Below are 25,311 nucleotides of genomic sequence, written 5' to 3'. Positions count from 1 at the left end.
AGGCAGGAGGAAGTAAATAGTAGTTGTATGCGTGTACGTATCAGACAGACAACATTATGTACGTATCAATTTGTAAGAGACATCCAGATTTTGGAAATTCTGAAATTGAGAGTCCCCAGAGCTTAAGTTTTATTGATATTTTCATGTTCCTCTCATATAACTTTAGTAGGTAATAAATAGCTGAAAATGTGTTTGAAAGCTGTATGACTGAAAACTTATCTGTTGAGTGATGATAGTGATGTGAGGCTCACATTATCAGAGAGCTAAATGCTTCAAAACTCCAAAATCAGAATAAGGGATTCTATTTCACTGAAGCCCCATGCTATTGATTGTATAGCTACTGGTACTGAAAACACATGTATTGTCAAGTAGTTAACACATACTTCACTCAAAATTGAAGAATCAACACAAATGTTCATGCTCCCATTTCTATATGTAACGAAGCAACATCTTTTAATTTGGCCATTTTTTTTAACTGTAAGTTTTCTAAAGAAAAAATTATTTAACCAAAAAAATTCAGCAAAACAAAGACAGAGATGATATTACATTAGGCTTTGTTATAATAAATGCAAGATTTCATTATTATTTTGGAAAAGTAAACAAATAATTGTTATTCTTAACAAATATCCTCAATAAGAATTTTTTTCAAATTAAAAACAAATGTGTTGACACCAAAGGTAATGAAGGTAGAAAAAAACAAGGTAATATTTTCTTTTGGGGAACATGAATGGAAAGCCAGATTCCTAGTTCAGTTTCTAAAATAATTTAGATGTTCTATTTAAACAAATTCACGCACACACACACACACACACACATAGAAATGAGGAAAGAGAAGACAGGGTTTAACAAACATCAACTATAAATTATGAAGTGCCTTAACATTTTGGAAAAATTGGAGCCATCAATCAATTCAGAAGGTGCCAAGTTAGAGTAGCAATCAAGTTTATTCATGTAACTTTATTTGATTTTCAACTTTATCAGTGTGATTTATAACAGTTCACAGAATAAATTTTGGAGAAAATACAGAGTTCAAAGGTGATTCCGATGTCTAAGTCACTTTTCATTCTCTGTTGTAAAATCACACAAGCAAACTATTTTGGAAATCACACTTACTTTGCTGGGAATGTTCCTCAGTGTTCCTGGGTGCCAGGCTGCCTCTTCTGGTCGAACAGTTTCACACTGAGGTTCATGGCTTTGAATTCCCTCTTCACTGCTTTTAACAGTCTTTTTCCCTTCAAGGGATACATAGCCATTGTCAGTCTCCGTTGATTTATCAATTGAATTCTTTGCTTTCTTTGATCTAAAAAGAAAAAATTGCAGAAGCATGTTATGTGGGCTTAGCTTATTTTGGATGAGTTACTGATTGAAATTATGATCTGTTAATAATTGAATCTGGTAGTTATTTTTCAGAATGGCTTCCTTATTTTTATAATAAGTAACTTAGAAATATAATACCTATCATATAAAATAAATCAATAGTTGTAAATCAATGCCCTCATTCAGCTTACTTGATAGGTTCTGAGGTCTTAACAAATAGCAACTCTAAGAGACATGCCCTAACTTAACAAACAACTCTTGGTCAAAATCACTTGGTCTTTGCACAAAATCTATGATCAAAATTTTGCCAATTTTATTATGGTTAATAATATACTGTAAAGTTTTATTTAAAAACTGTTTCTATAATTATTAATTTGCAGTTAGTGGTTTAACTTGGTTTTAACACTTTCACTTACCCAAATACTACTAGTATATATACATAAGTATCTCTGATAAATTCATTTTACTGTTCAAAGGAGCCATAGGACCTATTGTAACATAAAAATATATGAAGAAAAGGAAAACCTTATAATACAAGTTTCTAAATAATGGAAGAAGTAGAAATGAAGAAAACCAAAAAAATAAAGAAGTAACTTCTCTCACCCACTGAAATACTCTGGAAAAAATATTACCATCACGTACCCATTAATTACCTAGAAGGCTACCACTGATGTTCTTCATCTATAGGAATTTAATTTTTTCAATATATAAAATACAACATGGAAAGTAATAAACAAGACATTTTGATTAATAGGCCAAAGCTTGAGGAGTCTTCTTCAGAGACTACAGTGGGTGGAAGAATAGCTACAAAGAAATGGTTAGTAGAAATACAGTGTAAGTCCCAAACAAAATTAAAATGTGCTCAATGCAGATTAAGTTTATCATGAAATTTATTAAAAAGCAACTGCATTTAATTTTACTTAAATAAGTCCCCTTGAATTTTCTGCAGAGTATCCATTTTGCAAGAAAAAAACATTAGTATATCGCCTTCATACAGGTCAAAAAACAAAAGTTTTTTAAAAATGCACAAAAGAGGGGCACCTCAGTGGCTCTCAATTGGTTAAGCGTCTGACTTAGGCTCAGGTCGTGATCTCAGTGTCCTGGGATCCAGCCCCTCGTCAGGGCATCAGGGCTCCCTGCTCAGCGGGGAGTCTGCTTCTCTCTCTCTCTGCCCCTACCCCCACTCATGCTTGTCAGTGCTCTCACTCTCTCAAATAAATAATCTTAAAAAATGCACAAAAGTGGGGCACCTGGGTGGCTCAGTCGGCTGGGTGTCTGCCTTTGGCTCAGGACATGATTTCAGGGTCCTGGGATCGAGTCCCACATAGTGGCTCCCTGCTCAGCGGGGACCCTGCTTCTTCCTCTCCTCCCCGCTCGTGCTCTCTGTCACTATCTCTGTCTCTCTCAAATAAATAAATAAAATTTAAAAAAAAGAATGCACAAAAGAATTATCTTTAACACTGGAGTTACTCAGTCCTACCGGAATCTTTTGGAACTGTATAGGACCTTAGAACTCACCTATTCTAAATGCTCATTTTGCAAACAATGGATCAGGAAATATAAAGAGGTCTAAGTAACTTACGTCAAGTCACACAACCAGTCAGAGGCAAAGCTAGCACTAGAATATAGACCTTCTGACTATGAGGGTAATTATATTCTCCACACTATCTCCAACTGCCCACTCTTGGGGAAATTGCCTGATAGGATTTCTTAACACACTCAGCAAAGCCTAGAAAGCTTTTGTTTCATACAAAAACAAAAGCTTCTCCTTTCTGACCTTCTCCTGCAAGGTTACTAAAGGGGACAGACAGACAGACCCCCACTTCCCACCTGCTTCACAGAGCTCTGATGCTTTCTAGTCGTTCAGAACACATCCCAACAGAATTGCAAGGCTCAGGAGCCCCATCTTCTGACCCTTTTCTTTCTATATGATCCTGAGAGACATGGCGAGACCAAGGGAAAGAGCCACAGAACAAAGATCACTTAAGAATGGAAGGAGGGGGCGCCTGGGTGGCTCAGCTGGTTAAGCGACTGCCTTCGGCTCAGGTCGTGATCCTGGAGTCTCGGGATCGAGCCCCGCATCGGGCTCCCTGCTCAGCAGGGAGTCTGCTTCTCCCTCTGCCCTCTTCCCTCTCGTGCTCTCTGTCTCTCATTCTCTCTCTCTCAGATAGATAAATAAAATCTTAAAAAAAAAAAAAAGAATGGAAGGAGGAAAATGGATTAAAGTAGAGAGGAAGGACAAAAATAGAAAATAAATGGTGCAGAGAAAACTTGTGACCTTCTCAGCCTCAGGAAGAAAGTGATAAAAACACCAGTTATTAATTATCCCCATCACCTCTCCCTTGAACATTGTGCAACATGTAGATGTAGAAAAAGACCTGGGGGAGGTAAAGTTCCTGATATGCCAAAAATGTGAGAAACTCAAAAGACAGAGAAGGCGTGTGCTGGAAAGGTATCTGTGAAGTTTCCTGGAAATTACACTGGGCTGGAAAAACGGGGGGAAAAGGAGGTGGATGAGGTGAAAGAAGACTAGAGAGTTGGTAGAACCATTAATCAGACAGGATAGGCAAGGGGCGAAATAGATTTTGGAAGAAGGATAGAAATGCTGGACCTTAAGGGCCTAGGAACACCCTTAGAAAGATCACTAGGCAGTTGAAAACATTGCCTGGAGGCAGGTAGTCAGTGTAGAAAAAGTGGCTGAAAACTTGCAGAGCGAACCAGAACCCTAGTGGGCAAAAAGATAAGGGCCTAGTAAAAAGGGCTTTGAATCAGTAAGAAGTGCTGCTTCAAGGGATTTTTCTAAGGGGAAGGTACTCCTTCCTCACCAGGACAGGGTAAAGACTGTTAAGCACTAATAGTACCCACTGCACACCACTTTCAGCTATCTCTCTTCTCTCTCATGTCTGCCTACTTCCAGTCTCCCCTGGGTTGTTTCTTTACCCACTATCTCCTCAAAGTACACAGGACACTCTCAGGAGACATGAACAAGAAGTCAGCAGCTTGCTGACATTTCTCAGGAACTAAATGCAGGTTAAGTTGCAAACCGAGCTGAAAGGACAAAGAAAATACTAAATATACGTACCACCCTCAGAGTTTACAGTGTGGCTCAAAATACAAATTGAGGCCGCTTGGCGGTGGCTGGTAGTAACAGCTCTTGCATGAGAACTGCGGCCACCACACAGCAGGGGCAGCCCAAACGCAGGCAAGAATGGCGCCCCATTCGAAGACAAGTTTAGGCAAGGTGTCAGGCGCAGCCCAGTTGGGTTGGGAAGGCGCTACATCCAGGTATTAACTCAATCAGTAAGTGTACTGAGGACAGTGGGAACCAGGTTTTTCAGTGATGGAGAAGGAAGACATAAAGACAAGATCAAATGAACTTTGAGGGGCTGTATTTGAACTGGAGCTACCACTGCAAATCCATGGCTTATAAAACATCTAAATACAGAGATAAATACAAATGTAGAGGGATAAGCACACACATAGACACAGACACACACACAACTTTCCAGCTCTACCCCGGAGAAGGTCTGGGGGTAGTAACACCACAACAGCAGTAAGCACTTCTAGCACTCAGATCTTGCTCTCTATATACCACCCTCCTCGAAGAAATGGCTGACTCCAAGGCTGAGGCAGAGGAAGGACAAGCTGAACCTAAAAAACACTGTTGCCCTAGAAAGGAAAGTGATCAAAGAATGAAAGGGACCTATCAAAAAAGACAAACTGCTCAAAGGGGTTCCACTGGCCAATTTAGGCCATTCTGATCATCAAAATGAATAATGACATTAATAAATTGAAAAAAATAGAAATCCGTGAGTAAATAAATAGGGGAAAGCTTAGCCTTAAAGCAAAATGCCAACTAATAAATGCAGAAGGAATGATGGATTTAGAAAAATCACCATTTGGCAACCATCACAGCAATAATTCACGTAATAATCATCAGTGCCTGTTAAAACTAGAAGGTGAAGGTGGGATAAGAAATGGGTTATTTTTATAATCTTAGTGTGTCTCCACATAGGACATTTGTTGATTATAAAGGGAAAATAAATTTACAATGGAGAAATCTGACAGATATTAATCAAGTGATTAATGTAAATATCATCAGTATGGGGACAAATTTATGTTGTTTGCCACTTGACAGGATGCAATAAGAAGAGCTACATATCACTTCTACCATATTCCTGCCAAAAATGCATAACTGGTTTTAATAAAGAAACATCACACTACTCAGTATTATGCTGCTAATTGTTAAACAACTAGCTCTCCAGAGGTAAAAAGTCCTTATTTGTAGTGCTTCCTGATTTCCATGGTGTAAATAATCCCACCATGGCCAACTTAAAGTGCCAACTGATAATGCTGACCTGGGAGTTGGGAAGAGACACACATATTCCACATTCACAAGTCACTTGGAGTCTGATCCCCACCAGGGACACAAACCAAAATTAAGGGACTTTGTGCAAAGTGACTGCCTTGTAGTCTTCAAAAATGTGAAAACCACGAAACTTGAGGAAAGGCTGATGTCTGCTCCAGAATGAAGGAGACTAGAGAGACATGACTGCTGTGGGCAGCACATGATCCCGGATTAGAGCTTCTGCCAGAAGGCATAAGGCTGTTAATAGGCTGTTAATAGGGACAATCAGCAGAATTTAAATGGGATCTCTGAGTGAAAGATATATGGGAGTTCTTTGCATTGATCTCTCAACTTTTCTAAAAGTTTGAAATTGTTTCAAAATAAAATCATATCTTTTCCAAAGTATAAGCTGATTTGTACCCTCATTAGGACATTTTGGATGTGAGCATAGGAAAAATGCTGAAAGGAGAAAGAGTTGGGAGAGCTAACTTCAGCTGAAAACCTCTGACTGCCCCAGGTGACGTTTAATTCTACCCCCGACTGCTGCTTCGCTCATACTGCCTTTAACAGCTGAAACTAAGAACCTCACAGAATAATATTAATTTCTCAAAAGGAACACAGGTTACCAAGACTCAGATGTTTAATTACCCCCATTCCCTTGTTTTAGGGCATAAAGATACTAGGGAAAGGCAGTGGGACTGAGAAATTTACTTAAAATACTAATATTGTAAAATTCTACTTAAGACTATTTTTTAAAGGGAAGCTACTTCATTTAAATCAACTTTAAAATATGTCCAAAAATAAATTAAAGCAAGGTGAAGAGCATTTTGGTTTTAAAATAAGCATATATATATATATATATATATATATATAAATCATCATTCTCTACCCAAAATAAAAAACAGGGTAAAGGGGTGCCTGGGTGGCTCAGTCGGTTGGACGTTCGACTCTTGATTTTAGCTAAAATTCAGGTCTTGATCTCAACGTCATGAGTTTAAGCCCCATACTGGGCTCCTTAAAAAAATAGATGAAATAAAATAAAATAGAACAGAGTAGAAAAAAGCTGGTATCAGGGATTAAAAGTACTGCAGTACAGAAAGAAATGGTACTTTTTACTATTATCCACAAAAAATCTACCTTTTGACGGCTACACTGAATGCATGTAATATATCCACTTAGTAAAACCAGAGTTAACAATTTTTGCTTAGATCAACCCAAACACCATGAGTCATAGTCATGTAGGCAGTGAGGTTAGTACTGCCTTGAAAACAGGAGACATAAGTCTATAGTGATCTTACTTACTCTGTGATAGAAACACTGGATTTTGAACGAAAAGCATTTGCAAAGAAACAATGTGCAATTCCCCTGCCATGGTTAAAGTGTGCCATGTTTTATAACTTCAGAGCTAATTCTGTAACTACCCTACTGCATTAATCTTTGAATGGTATGGCCTGTGTAGAATTTTCTTTAAAGTGTTATGCTTGACATTCAAGAAGGATAGCTCTACGTTGCAAATACTCTTGGGAGGAAATGACTTTTAGAAACGTAAGTAGTATAATTAGCGTAGTTCCTTTGTGAGATGAATGATGCTTTTGGTCTTGTCTGAAAAAATGCAAATAAATGTACAACCTACACCATAAATCAGTCATAAAACTGGATGTGTTTTTCAACATTAAAAACTTTAACCAGAGAGTTAACACAACTTTTAAAGAACTTACTAGCTTATGAAATCTCAAATCTACTGTATCAAACATGAAAAACCAGTGTGCTTCTATTTGAAAAATCTTGTCAGGTAATCAAGAACACTCATGGTACTCTGTACTGCCACGGGGAAAAAAGCTGGAAGTATTTATTGGTGCTCTAGAACTCAGAGGTATATAAATAGATCCAACTGAAGATCATCCTTCCAGTACTAAAGGACATTAGAGAATAGCTATGGGGAAAGTTAACTGTAGCAAATAGCTCTTGTTCTAGAACATGGTATGAAATTTCTAGTCCTGCTCTCATTTCTACAAGGTTAGGAATCCAGAGGGAGGGGAGGCTAGAGTAACAGACTGCATAAAATCTTATAAATGCATTTATAAGAAAATGACACAAACGCCTACATATTATCATCACTGCTGTGTGCAGCTATGCATACATCTTGATGACATGCTAACATAGCCCTTCAAAGACTTTTGGGTCCCTATGTTTCCCTAGGTATCTTCTACAACACCTGAGTTTGAGAGCTGTGTACCAAATTATGCATTATGTACCAGGTTTGTCTATGGTACCTGTAATTTTTCTAGAACTAGTCCAATTCTAAAATAGAGTGGCTATAGCAAAGTTAATGAGTTATCTAGTTATGGCCTAAGATACATATTTTTAAAAATCTGGGATATACTAACATTTACATGGTCTTCATCCTTGTCTGTGGGAGACACACTTCACCCAGTTTACAGCTTAAATGACTGAACTATTTAAACTGCAGGCACTAAAAACCAAATTTTTAATCCTTGTACCAAAAATTTATGGTGGGGCTACCTACATATCCACTCTTACTTACATTGTACACTATACTCCATTATGTGAAGAAAATCAATTTATTAAATCTTTAACATCCATTTAAGTGTTAAAAACATTCAATATGGAGGTTAAATGGGACAGCAATCTTTAAGGTAGGTCAGTCAGAGGGCACCTGGGTGGCGCAGTCGGTTAAGCGTCCGATTCTTGGTTTTGGCTCAGGTTGTGATCCCATGGTCATGATCTCAGGGTTGTGGGATTGAGCCCTGCATCCGGTTCTGCGCTCAGCACGGAGTCTGCTTGAGTGAGACTCTCTCCCTCTGCCCTCCACTCCCCCCACCTCTAAAATAAATAAATCTTTTAAAAACAAACAAACAAACAAACAAAACCCCAAAATACCCTCTAGGCTTAAAAAAAAGAGTAGGTCCATCAGGCATGTGAGTTAACATGTGACCACGTTTTACTCTGGCATCTGCATCTAATCCACCAAGTCAATTTATATTGACTGTTTTTCAGTGATACTGTGATGGTGAAATTAATCTTAAAGAACATGTAAAAAAACTTAGTATCTGAATTCTGAAAGGTATTATGCTGAAGAGATATACTATCTAGATGTAATTCTTCCTACTCAATCTTTTTAGTAGAGATTATAATTATGCTAATTTAAGACTATAATTCTTTGAAATTAAAGTACTAAATACTTAGGAAATATGGTTGATTTCTACATCTTTTTAAATTGATACTTTCTTTGGCTTTGTTTTCTCAGTTTCATAGAGTTCTTTTACAATAATTCTTATTTTTTTTCAAGTGAGAAATATTATGTCTTGTTTAAAAAAATAGTTTTATCCTGGGAATGAAATGTACTTAGAAATGATAAATAGGGCCCTTCCAACTTATAAACACAGCATGTAAAAATAGTAGTTTTCGTCCTAACATCTAGAAAACCAAAAGACACTATACACAAAGCTTAGACATTTGTGTGGTTATACATTTATTTTCCCATCGGTTATGTTAATTCAGATACTTTAATGGAAGTACCCAGCTTTTCAATTTATTATCACCAGAAACAATTTTAAGTCTCAGTTGATCTTTCAGTCTCAGGCCTTTCTGGCTTATCAAAACTTGAAAGAACAAGACATCATCAAGATTTCAGAACTCAGTTTAGAACTTCCAAAATTAACATTTTTCTTAAGATCTTTTTATACCTAATATTTAAAACATTCTCATTCATATGCTAGCAAACCAGTTCCAAATGAGACAGCTGAAAATAGTGCATCTTTAAAAACATTTAGATTATGAAGTTGTCATTTTAAAGAGAATAAATCCAAAGGGATTTAGCCATTCTATTATCAATGACTGGTAGTCAAGATCATCCTACAGCCAGCCCAACAGAAGAAAATTGAAGTCTGAATCTCATTTGACTAGAGAAACATAACAGAATTCCAAAGGCACTAAAACCTGATCTAGGGGCATTCTGAATGCTATGTAACAGAAGATTACTTTTGGTCAACCATAACAACTAAAGGATTCCCCCATAGCAAAACATATCCACTGTGCCATTTATTTTATAAACTGCTCATCAGAAAGTCTTGAGAAATGCGCTTAAGAAACTGACTTTGCAGAGATAAAATTATCAGTTCCTACTGTCAGAAAGGAGAGCTATTTATTAAAAAGAAAAAAAAAAAAAAAGACTAACAAAGAGAGACAGAATGCAATTCGAATTCAAAACCAAACCAAACCAAACCTAAATCTTTTCTGGATGAAGAAGAGGTGGTTGGAATAGTCAGGGGATCCAACTCAATGCCATAGTTACTTCAAACTATTAGGCTTTTGTACAATTTCCCTCAAAATTACAAGCAATGAAAATATCCCAGGATACAACTGCTTAATTTTATAATGCAGTTATAAAGTTATAAAATGATAAACTTTATCATAAGAGCACAATCACAAGGGGATGAAATAATTATATTAGTAGAGGAGTTAACAAAAGTGATCAAAAATAGTTATGTGCAGTATCCCTTTTCTTGATTTATTAACTTAGCCACTTTTATCATTATACTCAGTAGTTTGACCATAGCGTTTTAACTTTTTTCAAATTTATTACATGTCTAGGTAAACTAGTAATATAACTCTGAAATGTTGTGAATTAACTATTCAAAATAAAAACACAAGATTGAGTTAGGTTTATTTTTGCAGTTTGCTATAATTATATTTTCATACTTGGTAAATCTTTACTGTGATACAAACTATACAAAAAGCCCAATTTGACCAAAGTGCTGATAAAAATAATCAATTTAATAGAAGTAAAAGAGTACTTGTGAAATCACAAAATAAACCAAAATCAAGAAATCCCAACTAGATATACTTTGATGGTATCTACTTATGCTCACAGAGGTATATTTTTACACATATCCCAAAGTAAACTTTATGGTCTCTATTTTTCCATTTTCTAGATAGCATTATTATTTATCAAAACAAAATCCATAATGGGACTGTCATAGTTAAAGTCATTAATATTCATTACCTGAGACTGAAGTGCCAGAAAAGGGATAGTGCATCTCTATTCCATATAAAGCCTTGAATAAATACAAACCCTGATAAAAAGAAAGCGGCATGCCAGAGATCTCTGAAGACAGCACCAACGCTGTAAGAGGTGCTTGTCCCGTGGCTCTGAGCTGCTCCCTCCTGTGTGTTATCTGTGGTACTAGAACCATCTCCTTCCCTATGGACTTCCAAATGGGCTGCTTTTCTTAATTTCCTTCATCAGAAGAGACGAAGAGCAGAAGGTAGCTTTAAAATGTTAACAACCACTTTCTTGGTAGCACATTCAAAATTCTGATCAAACATAAAAACAGGAACTTCAATACACAATAAAATTCAGATTAACTGGAGAAAAGTTAAGGTACACATTGAAGAACAACTTCTATAAATGTTAGGTTATTGTTCCTTGCTCACACTGACAGGTCAGAGGACATTAGGCTGTAATGGTATTATTGGACAGATTTTTACAAAGCATTTCTTCCCTATTTGAATGCCACTTATCTGCAGAAGAAAGAAGAAAATTTAGATCAGAGAGAATTAGAATCTAACCGATCAACAATGCTATTTATCTAATGTAGGTATTATCTTTTCAAAACAAAAAGGGCTTAAATCTCAACATCCCCATACTGCAAATGTCTCAATCTCTTAGCAACGATATTCAAAAGAGGAATTGCTCCAAAAGACCCTTACAACAGAACTCCATTGTGCTGAGTGGCCAGCAAGACTTGCTATGTTTACTTAATCAAGAGGCAATATTAAACAGCTTTGAATAGCATTTAATAAACAGAATTTAGCTGAATTTTTTTCCTGGCTATCGATTTTGCCAAAGTATCTTGTAAGTACAAGATTTTATAAATAGAGGGAATTACCAGCAATTCCAGCTTATATATTCCCTACAATGATATTAGGTGCCTTGGGAATGAGCTTTAGGAAAGAGAACAAAAACAACAAAAACAGGTATGTGGTCTCACAATGGCCTTGGAGCAAATACACAAACTAAATCATTTGGTAGTTTACTCTGAAGCTTCCTGCTCTACCTAAAAGAGTGACTTTACAAGGTAACATTTTATTCGAGTCGAGAACAATCTTAGATTCAAGTTACACAAATCCACAGAAAGACTGCTTTCAGCAGAGTACCTTCTTCTTTTACCCCCTGCACTCAGAGGGGGTTTTGGTGTTCTTGTTGACACGATCTGGCAGTGAACAGTTCCCAGGAGCAGCATCAGCCATACTGGCCCAATCACTTCCGTCAGAGGTATGCTGTGTGGGCTAGAAGCGGAACAGAATAATACTACTGCAGCAACTACAAAAAGGGAAAGAAAATATGTTTAATTATAGATCTGACAGTCACTTCTTCAAAACTTTAAAAACTGTTCTAACATTGCTTCTTGCCAGATTACTTTTCTAAATTTAAATAAGTTAAAAATGTTACTGCAGACAAGCTCTCTCAGACTATTTTTTTGTTTGCCACTGGCTAACCACACAACTTGGTAATAAACTCCTGGAACAAGATAACATCCAACATAGTCTCTAAAGTACACATTTTCATGCTGCAATGAAAACCAGCTGCATATGAATCTAAGGGCATTCCTGATAAGATCACAAACAATCAAAAGAACCACTAACCTCAGGTGTACTTAACTTCTTTGTTTTACAAACAAGGGAAGTCTATGATGGCATGTAGTAAGGCTATAAAGAGCTTCTTTTTTTTTTTTTTAAGATTTTATTTATTTATTTGACAGAGAGATACAGAAAGAACACAAGTAGGCACAGTGGCAGGCAGAGGGAGAGGGAGAAGCAGGCTCTCCACCGAGCAGGGAGCCAGATGCGGGGCTCGATCCCAAGACCCCAGGATCATGACCTGAGCCTAAGGCAGCCGCCCAACCGACTTCTTTTCAAATAGAGATTTATCTGCTCAGAAATAATAACATAAATTTACTTGGGTACATTTTTCGGGGAAACCAGTAAACACTCACCAATGTTAACCATTGCCACATGAAGAAGAAATCTTGTTTCTGCCTGCTCAGCATCCTTTATACTTTCCAGACATTAAATCTCTTTATCTTTTGGGAGTCTGCCTCCTATATCTGTCAATCAAATGGTCTTATTTCTCCCACTTCAGGGAAAGACATGTAATCTAGTCTTACCAGAGTCTTAATTCTGGGCACAGGAATTAGTAAGGAAATGGGCATGTAACCTTAGCAGGACCAATCAGAATCTTTCTTGGGGATTAATACAGGTAGTTGGAAAGAAAGTCTTTCTCTTACATCACAAACACTAAGGACTATGGGAATATGAAATTGCCAGGGGCCACCTCAGCCACCTCCTTAAGAGACCAGCATGATGAGAACAAAATCAACAGTATAAAAAGTGAAGATATCATCTGAGGCTCTAGATCCAGCAATACTTGGACACAGGGCCTAGGAGTTCCTAATTCTGTTTTGGAACAACTGGAGAATTTGAAAATTGGGAGATTTTTGTGCATTTTGTTAGGTGTGATTATTGTAATGTGCTGGTGTAATGTGCATATTTTGAAGAGATGCATGTTGATGTATTCAGGAGTAAAACATCATGATATATATAATTTAACAAAATATATTAAGTAAATATTCCAAAATATTAATAATGATTTAATCAAAAAGATGGGCATATGCGATTTAGAATGACTATATAACTTATCATGTAAATCAGGACTCTTTTGAGAGTGAAAGGAGAGCTGTTAATAAAAGCACCAGGACGACACAAGTACATTTGCACAGTTGGACAATCCCAAGCAAACCAAACAAATGGCCATCCCAGTTATTGTTTTTGTAGTAGCCCATCTAGTTTCCTGGTTTTTTTGAAAATTTTTATGATCAGCAGTAAAACAAACAAAAAAACCCAACACTTTTTGCAAAAGCTAGTTTGCATTTGGTTTTTGCCGCCGCAACTGAAAGAAAGGATTCTAGCATACCAAGATGTAAGCTTAGCTCCTCACATGCGTTTAAGAGGTATCATAAACACACCTTACAGCTTTATATTCTCCTGAATAATAATTTCTTTAAAAAGAAAAAAAAAAGACTTAAATTTTTTAAAATGCCAATCATCTTTATGAATTACCCTGGAATTTAACCCAAATTCTCTAGTTGTTTTTTATGAGTCCAGAATTTTGAAAAGTAGAGAGTTTTTGTTGTCTTTAATAGGAACTCTAATGTGACCTTTATTAAATTCCTTTACCTTTTTGAGCCTTGGTTTATTTTTTGTACAATAAAACAGGATATAGGTACTATAAATACATGTGAGGTAATACAATAAAACACTTTGAAAAGCTCCTTACATAAATAAATGTGTACCTAACGCTGGCAAATAGTACTTTCATTCACCATCATTAACTATCTTTAAAAAGAAGGGGGATGCAAATGCTACTTAAGTGTTTCAAAGTTTCTGGTATAACCTCCAACCTATTTTTCCCCTTTGAGTGAAGGGTTAAGAAGAAATCATTCACCTCTCTTATATAATGCTAAATTATACTTTTTGATCATTTAATGAAGTCCGATGAACTAGACAGAACTACTAGAGATTTTTGCTAGGCAGTACTTCTACAGATTCCTCCAAGAGCTCAACAAGACAACATGTTTTATTAGGCACAAAAGTCCCAAGGTAGGACTCCACATACTGGCCAAGCAGAACTCTAGGGATAACTGTCAGAAATACAAAATATCTAAAGTTTAATTCTCAGGTCTGTCCATCTTTGAGATTTAGTGGCAGATGTTAGGCACTGGGAGTAGTAAGACAAATAAGACATAGTCTCTGCTCCCTGCCCCTCCTCAATTCAGAAGAAAAGGGGGACACATAAAGAAACAAAATACCTGTAATGGACTGAACTGTGCCCTCCCCCGTTCATATGCTGAAACCCTACAGTGCCTATATGGGTGTAGTAAAGGTTGAATGAAGTCATAAGGATGGAGCCTTAATCCAATAGCACCGATGTCCTTTTAAGACAAAGAGATACCAGAGATCTCTCTGCTCACACACAGCAGAAAGTCCATGGGAGGACACAGTGAGAAGGCAGCCATCCACAAGTCAGTAAGAGAAACCTCACCAGACACTAAGCTGATGGCACACTGATGTCAGACTTCCAGCCTACAGAACTGTGAGAAAATAAATCTCTGTTGCTTAAGCCACACAGTCTGTGGTATTTTGTTATGGCAGCCCAAGCCAACTAATACAATTCCTATGAAGAGTGCTATAATGTGCACAGAAAGACCTATAGCTAAACTGGGGGTGAGGGGGTAGGAAAGGATTCTCAAAGAAGGTGGCACCGGATGCCTAATCTAACTGAGAGAACAAGTAGATGCAGATTAGGTGAATATAAGGCAAAAGGGCCACCCAAACAAAGAGAGTTGCACATTCAAAGGCATATAGGATTTAAAACAACAAACAAACAGGGCACCTGGGTGGCTCAGTTGATTAAGCAACTGCCTTCGGCTCAGGTCATGATCCTGGAGTCCCGGGATCGAGTCCCGCATCGGGCTCCCTGCTCAGCGAGGAGCCTGCTTCTCCCTCTGACCCTCCCCCCTCTCATGTACTCTCTCTCATTCTCGCTCTCTCAAATAAATAAATAAAATCTTTAAAATAAATAAATAAATAAATAAAACAAACAAAAACACCACAAAACAACACAAAAAAGAAGGAGCAAAGAGCTAATTTAGTCTGGTAAAACCTGGGGAGAGATTCAACAAGGGACTGGCTAAAAAACTTGGCTTTCCTCTTGAAGGCAATGATAACTAGAAAGAGATTTAGACCTTTAAGTGGCTGGTTTGAATTTGCAATTTAAAAGGTAAATGGACAGAAGGTAGAAGATATAAGGGCTCTTGGCAGTAATCTGGGTGAGAAATGATACAAGCAAAAAGCATAAACGGAGTTGAGAATACATAGTTGTGATACTTAAAAGGCATGTAATTGAAGTAAAAACCTATACTTAGTTATACAAAACCAAATCTGACTGCACACGATTCTTTCTACCTTTTAGGAGGTAAGGGTGGGATAGAGAATGAGGTAACTCAGAGCACTGCACCTTATATGCAAAAAGATGGAGGCACAGGGGTTTCGAGAGGTACCAGCAGATTCCTGAGGGTCATTAAGGGTCATATCATCACTTTGTCACTGGCTGTGACTCGAAACAGGTTAAGTCACTTCTTTGATTTGGTAGGAGAATATTCAGTGTTCACCACTTAAAATGTTAAACTTTGGTTCTGAACTGAAAAGTATTTTTTTCATGTCTGATCTAACCTGTCTTCCTTATTTAATGTAGACAAGCCAGTAAGTGAATTTCAGATACAATATGTGGACTTCTAGTTACAATGGAAACTAGTCATTATAATAGCAAAAAAAACAGCAAAAAGCTTAAGTGTCCAACACTGATGTAGGATAGAATATTTTACAATAATTTAAAAATGTATTTTTAAAGGCAAAAAACCACAATTGTTTATACAGAATAATCTCAACATTTAAAAATGTTACAAAGTAAACTGCGAAAGGCAAGATTATGGGTGGGTTTTTTGTTTTTTTCCTACATTTTCCACATTTTCTGCAATGAACATTTATCATTCCTTCAATCAGAAACACACACATACTCTATTGACAAAAATCATAACTCTTCAGAGTTCACTCCCTTTTATGTATATAAGATGTACCCTGGCTTCAAAGAAACAACTTTACCTAAATAAAAGTCTGTAGGTTTTATTACATTTTCATTTACTTAAAAGACATTTATCTGAAAAAAAAAAAGATATTTATCTTTTTACTTAGAGTTTGTCGATAAACCATATTTAAATAATCATTCAAGGTTACAACGATGTTTTTAAAAAAGCAAGACATTAGAAAGACTGAAAGGGTACCCACTAAATTAAAATCATTGCTTTTATTAGAGTGCGGGGATGAATGGTGTCTCCTTCACGCCCCCAAGCACGCCACGGCGCCGTGTAGTACACGTGTGACTCGGCAGTCAGAACGCTGAGACTTGAATCTGGACTCTCCCACACCTGCAAACTGTGACTTTGCGCCCTCAGGTCCTTCGGGTCCCCTTTCTATCAGCTAGGCAGAATACCAGTACTTACACTTCCCTGCATGGTGGCTGTGAGAATTAAATGAGAATCTGAAGAGCACTCAGAAAATGGGGTACAGACTCTCAGTACAGAATGAGGACAGTCTCAGAACACAGTGGTCAAAAGAAAAGAGAAACCATGGCTGAGACAGGAAAAATGAACTCCCACTGCTTGTATAAAAAAAGACTAGCGTGGTAGGTATATGTGGATGTATGTGCATTTGAAGAGACTGTGTAGTTGTTAAGTTCCTCTCAATCTGTATTTTTCTTTAGTCATCCACAGATTCTAATTTTCATAAAATTATACTGGAAAATAACTGCTTTGTTTTCTCAAACATTTTTAATACCAAACCAGTTGTGTCTTACTAAATGAAATATCACAATAAAAATGTATCTTCATACTCAGTATAATAATGTTTTTTAAAAAGCCTTAGTAACCCTAAAAATATAACATCCTGAAAGTTAAAAGCAAAATGAATTTCTATCATTTAATTATACCTTGCAGAAGATAAAGGACAAGAAGCCAGAAAAAGATGACTTTTGATGTTACTTGTAACCACCACCGGAAGAAAAAGGGGAAAAACACAACTCGAACGATTCCCTTTCTAGTCAGAGAAGTCCAAGGACTTTCAGGTTTTGCCTTAGCAAATGCAGACCCTGAAAAAAGTAAAATAAATGACAGAGTACATTTATCATTCTTTAATTTCCTTAGAGAAAAAATTTCAACATTTGAAGAACAAAAAACCATGTCTAATTTTATTTTGTATTACACTGTGAAAAATGGCCAATTTTGGGTAGTACACAGAGTTTAAAAACATTCTTCATGCTAGCATATTAACATTAACTCAGGTACTCTGAAAAAAAAAACTATTTTAACTGAAATGACAGCAGAATTTCTCCCACATATTTTATAAATATAAGACAATGTTCAAATGTCAGTTCCAATTAGGAATTAAAAGTTACCACTTTAATTTTTATAATCAAGCCATATAGCTTGCTAAGCAAACACAAGCTGGTTTTCTTTCCTTTTTATTATTTCTTGGACTGATCTCTAGTGGGAGTAAAGACTAGTAAAGACCAGTAAATACCTCCATTATCTCTTGTACGACTCCTGCCTTCACTTAATGCTCACATTGCTTTTATTTCTACAAACATATATCTAACCCGCTTTGAATTGTTTCTTCAAGGTCAGTTTCTAATTGCATTAAGCTTTTATTTATTCAAGACTCACCTCTTACAAGATCAACATCTATGAGGTCTGGTTTCACATGCGCTGTTTTCTTTGGTTTATTCCTTAAACCCTATAATATATTAAAGTAGGATTGGTAAGAGAGTAGATCTTAGAAGTCCTCATCACAAGAAAAAAAAAATCTTTGTGACTAGTAGGGGGGATGGATGTTAACTACTTATTGTGGTATCATTTCTCAATACATACAATGTATTTCTCAATATATACAAATATTGAATCATGCTGTATACCTAAAATATAATCTGTATGTCAATTATACCCCAATAAAAAAAACAGTATTGGAATTCAATAGATATATTTTTAAATCCAGAATAACAGAAAATAATCAAATTCTAAAGATCTCAATTAAAAAAAAACTTTAATATACTGGAGAAAAATATAACACATTGTATATTTGTTACAATTGGAATGTAACTGTAGTATTGAATACATTTTATTACTTTCCAGAAGGATAAATTTAGGGATGTGTGTAACAGGGGAGGCCTGTTTATTACTAAAAGTGAAATTCTAGAACAAAGACTATCACTACCACTCAATTTGGATGTACAGTCTGAGATGGTCCACGAGACTGTATTGGCCCCAGATTTGCACAGGAGAGTGCACTGAGGCTGGCTGGGAGAGCAGGGGCCCTGAAAGGCCCTCAGGGTGTGATGCTGGGGGCGTTGGTGCAAGAAGCAGTGGCTCACAAAGCTGGGGACCGACTGGGGATGCAGACTTCTCAGCTGATGCCAGCTTGTGGGGATGTATTAGCTGAGACCCAGAGAGGATGATGCATATCTCAGGGTCGCCGCTATGTTCACATGCCAACCACTAACGAGACCACGATGCCACCTAATCACCTTAGAACTTAGACGCCATGCCCAGGCGGAGGAGGAGGAGGGAAAAGCAGGAGTCACAAACTGAATTAGTTTAAACTCGGAATTACTGAACACTAAGATTAAGTTTCTGCCACCAATGTACAGAGTGGGAATAAGGGTAGAGATCAAAATCATTGGGAAAAAAAAAACCCTACACTTAAAACTAGGATGTTAAGAATTGGAAGAGCTTAGGCTAAAATTCCTCAGGGGCCAAATAGAGGCTGAGATATGAGACGCAGTGTTTAGATGCTTTGTTTACTATTCATTCAATTAATCAAGTGTGCAGTAAATTGTTTGGTCCTGATCCAAAAAACAATGACCCCTAAGGTAAAAATTTAGTTAAGTACTGTTTGCATCTAAAACAAAGAAGAGGAGACTATTTGAGCTCAGAATTAACTGAGATGTTTAAACCAAAATGTACCCTGAAATCAAGAAGCAATTAATTCCAAACCCTTTCAAACAGTCTGTCCATGTGAAGTTGAAAACTACTCAGAGGTACAAATACAAAAGAGAAGAAAAGAGGACAGAAGACATAGCCATGGTAATTTTATATACAGTCGGATCCTCATATTCATAGATTCTACATTTGCAAATTTATTTTATCCCCAAATCAATACTTGCTGTGCTTTTGCAGTCATTTGGAGACATGCACAAAGTAAGAGTGGCAAAAAATTTGAGTCACCCAATGTGCACATTCGCCGCTGCAAACAAGGCAACAATCTGCTTTCTTATTTCAGCTCTCATGCTGAAAATAAGTATCCTTTTCACAGTCAATTAGTGCTGGGTTTTGCTTTTTTTTTGTACTTCTTGTTGGTAATTTTGTTGTTTAAAAATGGACCTCAAGCACAGTACAGAAGTGCGGTCTAGTGTTCTAAGTGTAAAGAAGGCTATGATGTGCCTCACTGAGAAAATGCACGCTAGATAAGCTCTGTTTGAGTGTGAATTATAGTATCATTGGCCATGAGTTCAGTTGTTAATGCATCAACGATATCTATTAAACAGGTGTCTTTCAACAGAAACATACATAAAACAAGGATACGTACTGATCACCTGACGAAAGTGTTATGACTAGAGGTGGAGCAATGGTCAGTATTTGCTAATTCAGTGTTCATGGTGACGTCACAGAATGTAACTCCTGTGAATAACGAGACTTGACTGCACCTGTACTTAATTTCCCATTTTAATGTCATGATAGAGTGGCTCGCAGACTATGAATCACCCCCAATATTTTGCAAATTGGAAAACCAATTCTAATAATACAAACATGTAAAAACAAAATTTCATTAATAGAGCACTATTTAGATTTGATATGAAGTTTGAGATTTAACCTTTGTTACTGCCAACAAATATGAAAACAGTAACATATTTTGATTTACTTCTATCTTTTATACTTTCTTTTTCTAATAATTTGAAAATAATCTTATTGCCAATGTTTTATGACAAATATGAAGCTTAATTTACTGCTATACACCTAAAATTTTTATCAGGTTGTTTTAAGAACTTAAAGTCCTTATGAGAGGAACAGAAAATTAACCTGATTTATGCAACTGTGTTGTTTTTCAATATGTTCATTCTTCTTGACCTTTTTCTATGTGGTTCATTTCCTATTTAATATTTTATTAAAACATTTATTTTGAGCTACATTGTAGAGTCACAGCACAACTGCCAGTTTTATTGACTGATTGACTGACTTTGAGAGAGAGAGTGAGAGAGTTTGTGCTCATGAACAGGGAAAGGGGGAGGGGCAGAAGGAGAGGGAGAGAACGAATCTTAAAACAGGTTCCACGCCCAGTGCAGAGACTGACACGGGGCTCAATCTCACAACCCTGAGATCATGACCTGAGCCAAAATCAAGAGTCAGATGCTTGGGGTGCCTGGATGGCTCAGTTGTTAAGTGTCTGCCTTCGGCTCAGGTCATGATCCCATAGTCCTGGGACTGAGCCCCGAACTGGGCTCCCTGCTCAACCGGAAGTCTACTTCTTCCTCTCCCACTCCCCCTGCTTGCATTCCCTCTCTCACTGTCTCTCTGTCAAATAAATAAAAAAATCTTAAAAAAAAAAAGTCGATGCTTAACTGACTAAGCCACCCAGGCACCCCTTATTTATTTATTTTATTTTATTTTTTATAATTGCCAGTTTTGATAAAACTCCCCTTCATGGTAACCTATCAGAATATTTAGAGGGTTTAAAGTAAGAAAAACAGGGGCACCTAGGTGGCTCAGTCGGTTAAGCAGCTGCCTTCAGCTCAGGTCATGATCTCAGGGTCCTGAGATCGAACCCTGCATCAGGCTCCCTGCTCAGCAGAGAGTCTGCTTCTCCCTTTCCCTCTGCCTACCGCTCTACTTGTGCTCTCTCTCTCTGTCAAATAAATAAATAAATAAAAACCTTTAAAAAAATAAATAAAATAAAATAAGAAAAACAAAGAAAAATATCACTGATAAATCTTCTAACATTAATGATTTTAAACACCAAACTAAAAGATATCAGCACCCATACGTAAGCATTCATAAAATCAGATTTTAAGTAAGTAGATATTTTAAGTTGGAAAATTTTAAATTGGTTTAGAGTAAACTATATTCACGCAAAATAGCATAGCTTTCCGGACTATCAAAAAGTTTAAATGAACAAACAAAAAATGAAAACTAAGTTCCAAAGAAAAGATTTAATAACTACTGACTTAACTAGAAAGTAGAAACAATCAGGCACTGTAAATACAATTACTTTCCAAGAATCCAAGTAATATATATATATATATATATTTTTAAAGATTTTATTTATTTGACAGAGAGAGACACAGCGAGAGAGGGAACACAAGCAGGGGGAGTGGGAGAGGGAGAAGCAGGCTTCCGCGGAGCAAAGAGCCCGATGCGGGGCTCGATCCCAGGACCCTGGGATCATGACCTGAGCCGAAGGCAGACGCTTAACGACTGAGCCACCCAGGCGCCCCCAAGTAATATATTCTTTATTGAATATACACTTAAACTCTTACAGTATATTCCTAAGGCACAATAACACAAATTGTATGAAGTTTTGTATTTTTTCAAATCTGTAAGTACACAGCTAATGTTGAGCCAAAAAGCTTGTAACAGCTGTTTAAATTTAGAAAGTACTTCTGTTCAATGATGCAGACGTCCCATATTTGGAACTATTATAATACCGTGACTCCACCAAAGGACGTAACCATCAGTTTCACTTTCCAGAAATCCTATTTAGTTTCCCCCATCCTGTTTTTCCTCTATAATGACTTTAAATAGCATGGTTCTTTTTACTAAAGCTTTATAACTCTAGTAAGTACTAAAACTGGGGGAAATTCCACATTTACTTTTAAATTTGGGTCAAGGTGAACAGAAAGTGGTAAGTTTTTGGTTATAATTTCTAAAATGTTTAAGAAAAAAATAATTTGCAACTTACAGAAAACTTCAGCAATATCAACTAAGGGTCTTCAATTTTAAAAAAATAAACATTTCCAAAGAATATATTTTGATTTCTTTAGTTGCTGCTCACTGCTGTGACAGACAGACAATTGAGTAGAGAGGACAAACTCAATGCATTCCGTATAGTGTTTTCTAAGTACCTGGTCCTTAGAAACCTTGGGTTTCTTTTTAAGTCAAATATTAATACAATACACCACAGTTATTTCTCTACCTTTCTTAGAATAAATGCAAAATTATTTTACACAATAAATAATTTGCCTCCACTAAAATGTTTAGCAAGAATAGAATGTTTTAGGCTTATCAACAAATTGACCCCTTTATTTAATTCAAAATAATAAGAGTAAGCTTTAATACTGTTTTTAATTCTTCACTTACTATTACAAAATACTATCTTTAAAGGGAGATATATTTCAGAAAAAAAGTTATAGTTCTTAGCCTTCTCCAAGTTCATCCTGTCAGTGCACCAAGGAACGGCTAATATAATTCCCGTTACACTAACCTCTATTTAGGCATTAAGATAGTTCTGAAAGTGAGGAATATAGCATTTTGTGATGAGCGGATTAAAAGGTTTCAAGGCATCTTTACTAAGCCTGCATGCTGCTCTTCACTTGTTTGAGTATTCTTACTCTTCATGATACTCTTGCCAGACTACCGTCTCATGGATCTCTTACCTCCCTCACTTACATCTCTCCCTTTACTTATCCATTAACTGTTGTTTCCCAGTGTTCTGTTCTCAGACTTTTCCTGTCATCAACCAGTGTAAATCTCACTCCTATAGCTGTATTGATATGTGTTATTATAGATAATATATACAGCACACATATACACATACCTATATACACACACACTTTCGTACTGAGGACTCCCAAATCTCTCTCCCAAGTACCACCTGAATATTTCTAAAGCACAATTTTAAATCTGCTCCTCTTCTAGTATTTCCCATCACACTTGCTGCTGCCTGAGTGAAGTTTCTAAAACAGAAATTTAATCAGGTAACATTTTCTGTTTAAAATCCTTCAATGTCTCCCTCATTGTTTTCCAGATTATGTCCAGACTCTCCCGGGTGAGGCAGTCAAGCCCCTGCACAATCTGACTCCCCTTTTCTTTTCTAGTTTCATGCTTACGCACCCCAATCTCCTTCCTCCATCCAACCTATTACCAATCAAGCTCCTTGAGGATTCCTCAGTCAGTCATGCTCCTTCTTTCCTGCATGTTTATTTTTATACGCTCTTCATTCTGTCTGGAATGTTTTCCTCATTCTTCCTAATGTCTGTCAAACTCAGCTCATGAGTCACTTCCTCTGTGAAGTCTCTCCTAACCTACCCAGGGCTGCTTCCCCCTGCACTCCCCAACAGAGACCTACACTGAACCAATCTCATTTGTAATTATGAATCTCATCTACAAAATTATAATCCATTCCATCTTTTCCATGATTTAATCCTGTATTTAACACATAGCAGGTGCTTATGGCAACTTTAATTCTTCATGAAAATAGTTTAAAGATTAAAATTGACCAATGGCAAAGAATCTTGCTCTTTATTATAGATGACTAAGTTGTCTAAACACTGAGATTTTTTTTTGACAGATTTTTAAGAAACTATAGACAGTGGTTTCCAATCTAACATAAACCTTTTCATACAAAATAGAAAATGTCAAGCCACTAAAGTAACATTCTCTGGGCTCAGATTAAATTTAGCTCGTGCAGGAACACACAGATTAGTATTATCTATGCAAATGAAAAATATAAATCTTATTATCAAAAAGGAGCAATTGCTGAGAAACAGAACAAATTCAGTTAAAAAAATATTTTTCATGCTAGCCAGGTAGCCTATGAGAATGTCTTATCAGCATAAGTGATTACATGTTCAAGAAGAAACCACCTACTACAAAAACATTTCCATTAATGCTTTACTTTCCTAAGTTCTTTTAAGAAATGACCAACTCCTCAGCGACTCTACTTGCGTTCAAGTCATTCTGTTAGTAGCACCAAAAGCAGATCTCAATGAAGCAGAGCAGCATTTGACAGGATCATTCAGGTGGGAAAAGTCCTGAAACACTTACCAGTTTAATAAACTGTACAGAGCAATGACAGCATCAAAAGGGAGGAAAAGCAAACTAGAAGTATAAGGTGACAAGTGAAAGGGGAAGAGAGCTGATAAAAAAATAATCATTAGAAATTAAATTTTAAAAGAACAGAAAGATGCTAAAAAGCAAAAAAAAAAAAAAAAAAATCATCAGAGGTAAAGACACACGACTATGCCAGCATAAGAGTTTACCTCTTTATTTAAAAGTTTGGATAGAATAAGTAATATTTATACCTTAAAAGTGTATGGAAAGATAAAAGATAAAATGTGGTTAATAATCAATTTATAGAACTATGTTTCAGAATATACAAAATTAAATAAACTTGTTACCTTGATTTCTCTTTGTTCAACAGATTTTTCCCATATTTGTTGATCATATGCTCCAATCTATGAAAATAAATAAAATACAACACTGCATTAAGTGATCGCTGTTGGTACCCGTCCAATAGGTATAACTCTGCTTGCACTATAAGCAACTCAGCATTCATTCAGCACAGAGTAGATTCAGCTTTGTCTCAGACTTCTGGGATCGATATTGTACTGCAGTAGTTCTCAAAGGTACAGTTTCAGGACCAGCAGTTTTAGCATCACCTGGGAACATGCTGAAAATGCAAACTCTCTGGCCTCACCCCAGAGCTGCTGAATCAGTAATATGGCTGTGGCACCCAACTATCTGTGTTTTAAAAATTCCTCTAGATGATTCTGATATACTACTAAAGTTTGAGAACCACTGCCCTAGGGAATCCTTTATTTTAAATAAACACAGCTCTGGTACCTCCAAGAAAAAACTACCAATAATAAATGTTTTATGGAGTTATTTTTAAAGAAAAAAATACAAATGTTCTACAGAATTAAAAATTCATAAACATGTAGATCAGAGTACCACTTGGGTTAC

The 25,311-nt window shown here is 36.5% G+C and overlaps 1 protein-coding gene across 1 annotated transcript in view; it reads right to left on the bottom strand.

The window, feature by feature from the left end:
* Nucleotides 1–25,311, bottom strand: part of PHTF2 (putative homeodomain transcription factor 2) — an 83,552-nt gene that overhangs the window by 25,092 nt on the left and 33,149 nt on the right. The window contains exons 2-7 of the mRNA XM_044920219.1: nt 24,747–24,803; nt 18,025–18,094; nt 17,292–17,450; nt 11,846–12,011; nt 10,761–10,925; nt 1,114–1,300 (exon numbers count right to left, since the gene is read on the bottom strand). Of these exons, the coding sequence (XP_044776154.1) occupies nt 1,114–1,300; nt 10,761–10,925; nt 11,846–12,011; nt 17,292–17,450; nt 18,025–18,094; nt 24,747–24,803 (804 nt within the window). The remainder of the gene's footprint in view (nt 1–1,113; nt 1,301–10,760; nt 10,926–11,845; nt 12,012–17,291; nt 17,451–18,024; nt 18,095–24,746; nt 24,804–25,311) is intronic.

Source organism: Neomonachus schauinslandi, chromosome 12, assembly GCF_002201575.2.
Source record: "Neomonachus schauinslandi chromosome 12, ASM220157v2, whole genome shotgun sequence".
In the NCBI taxonomy this organism is placed as follows: domain Eukaryota; kingdom Metazoa; phylum Chordata; class Mammalia; order Carnivora; family Phocidae; genus Neomonachus; species Neomonachus schauinslandi.
The sequence above is the reverse complement of the archived record's forward strand: the minus strand, read 5'-3'. Positions and strand labels throughout refer to the sequence as shown.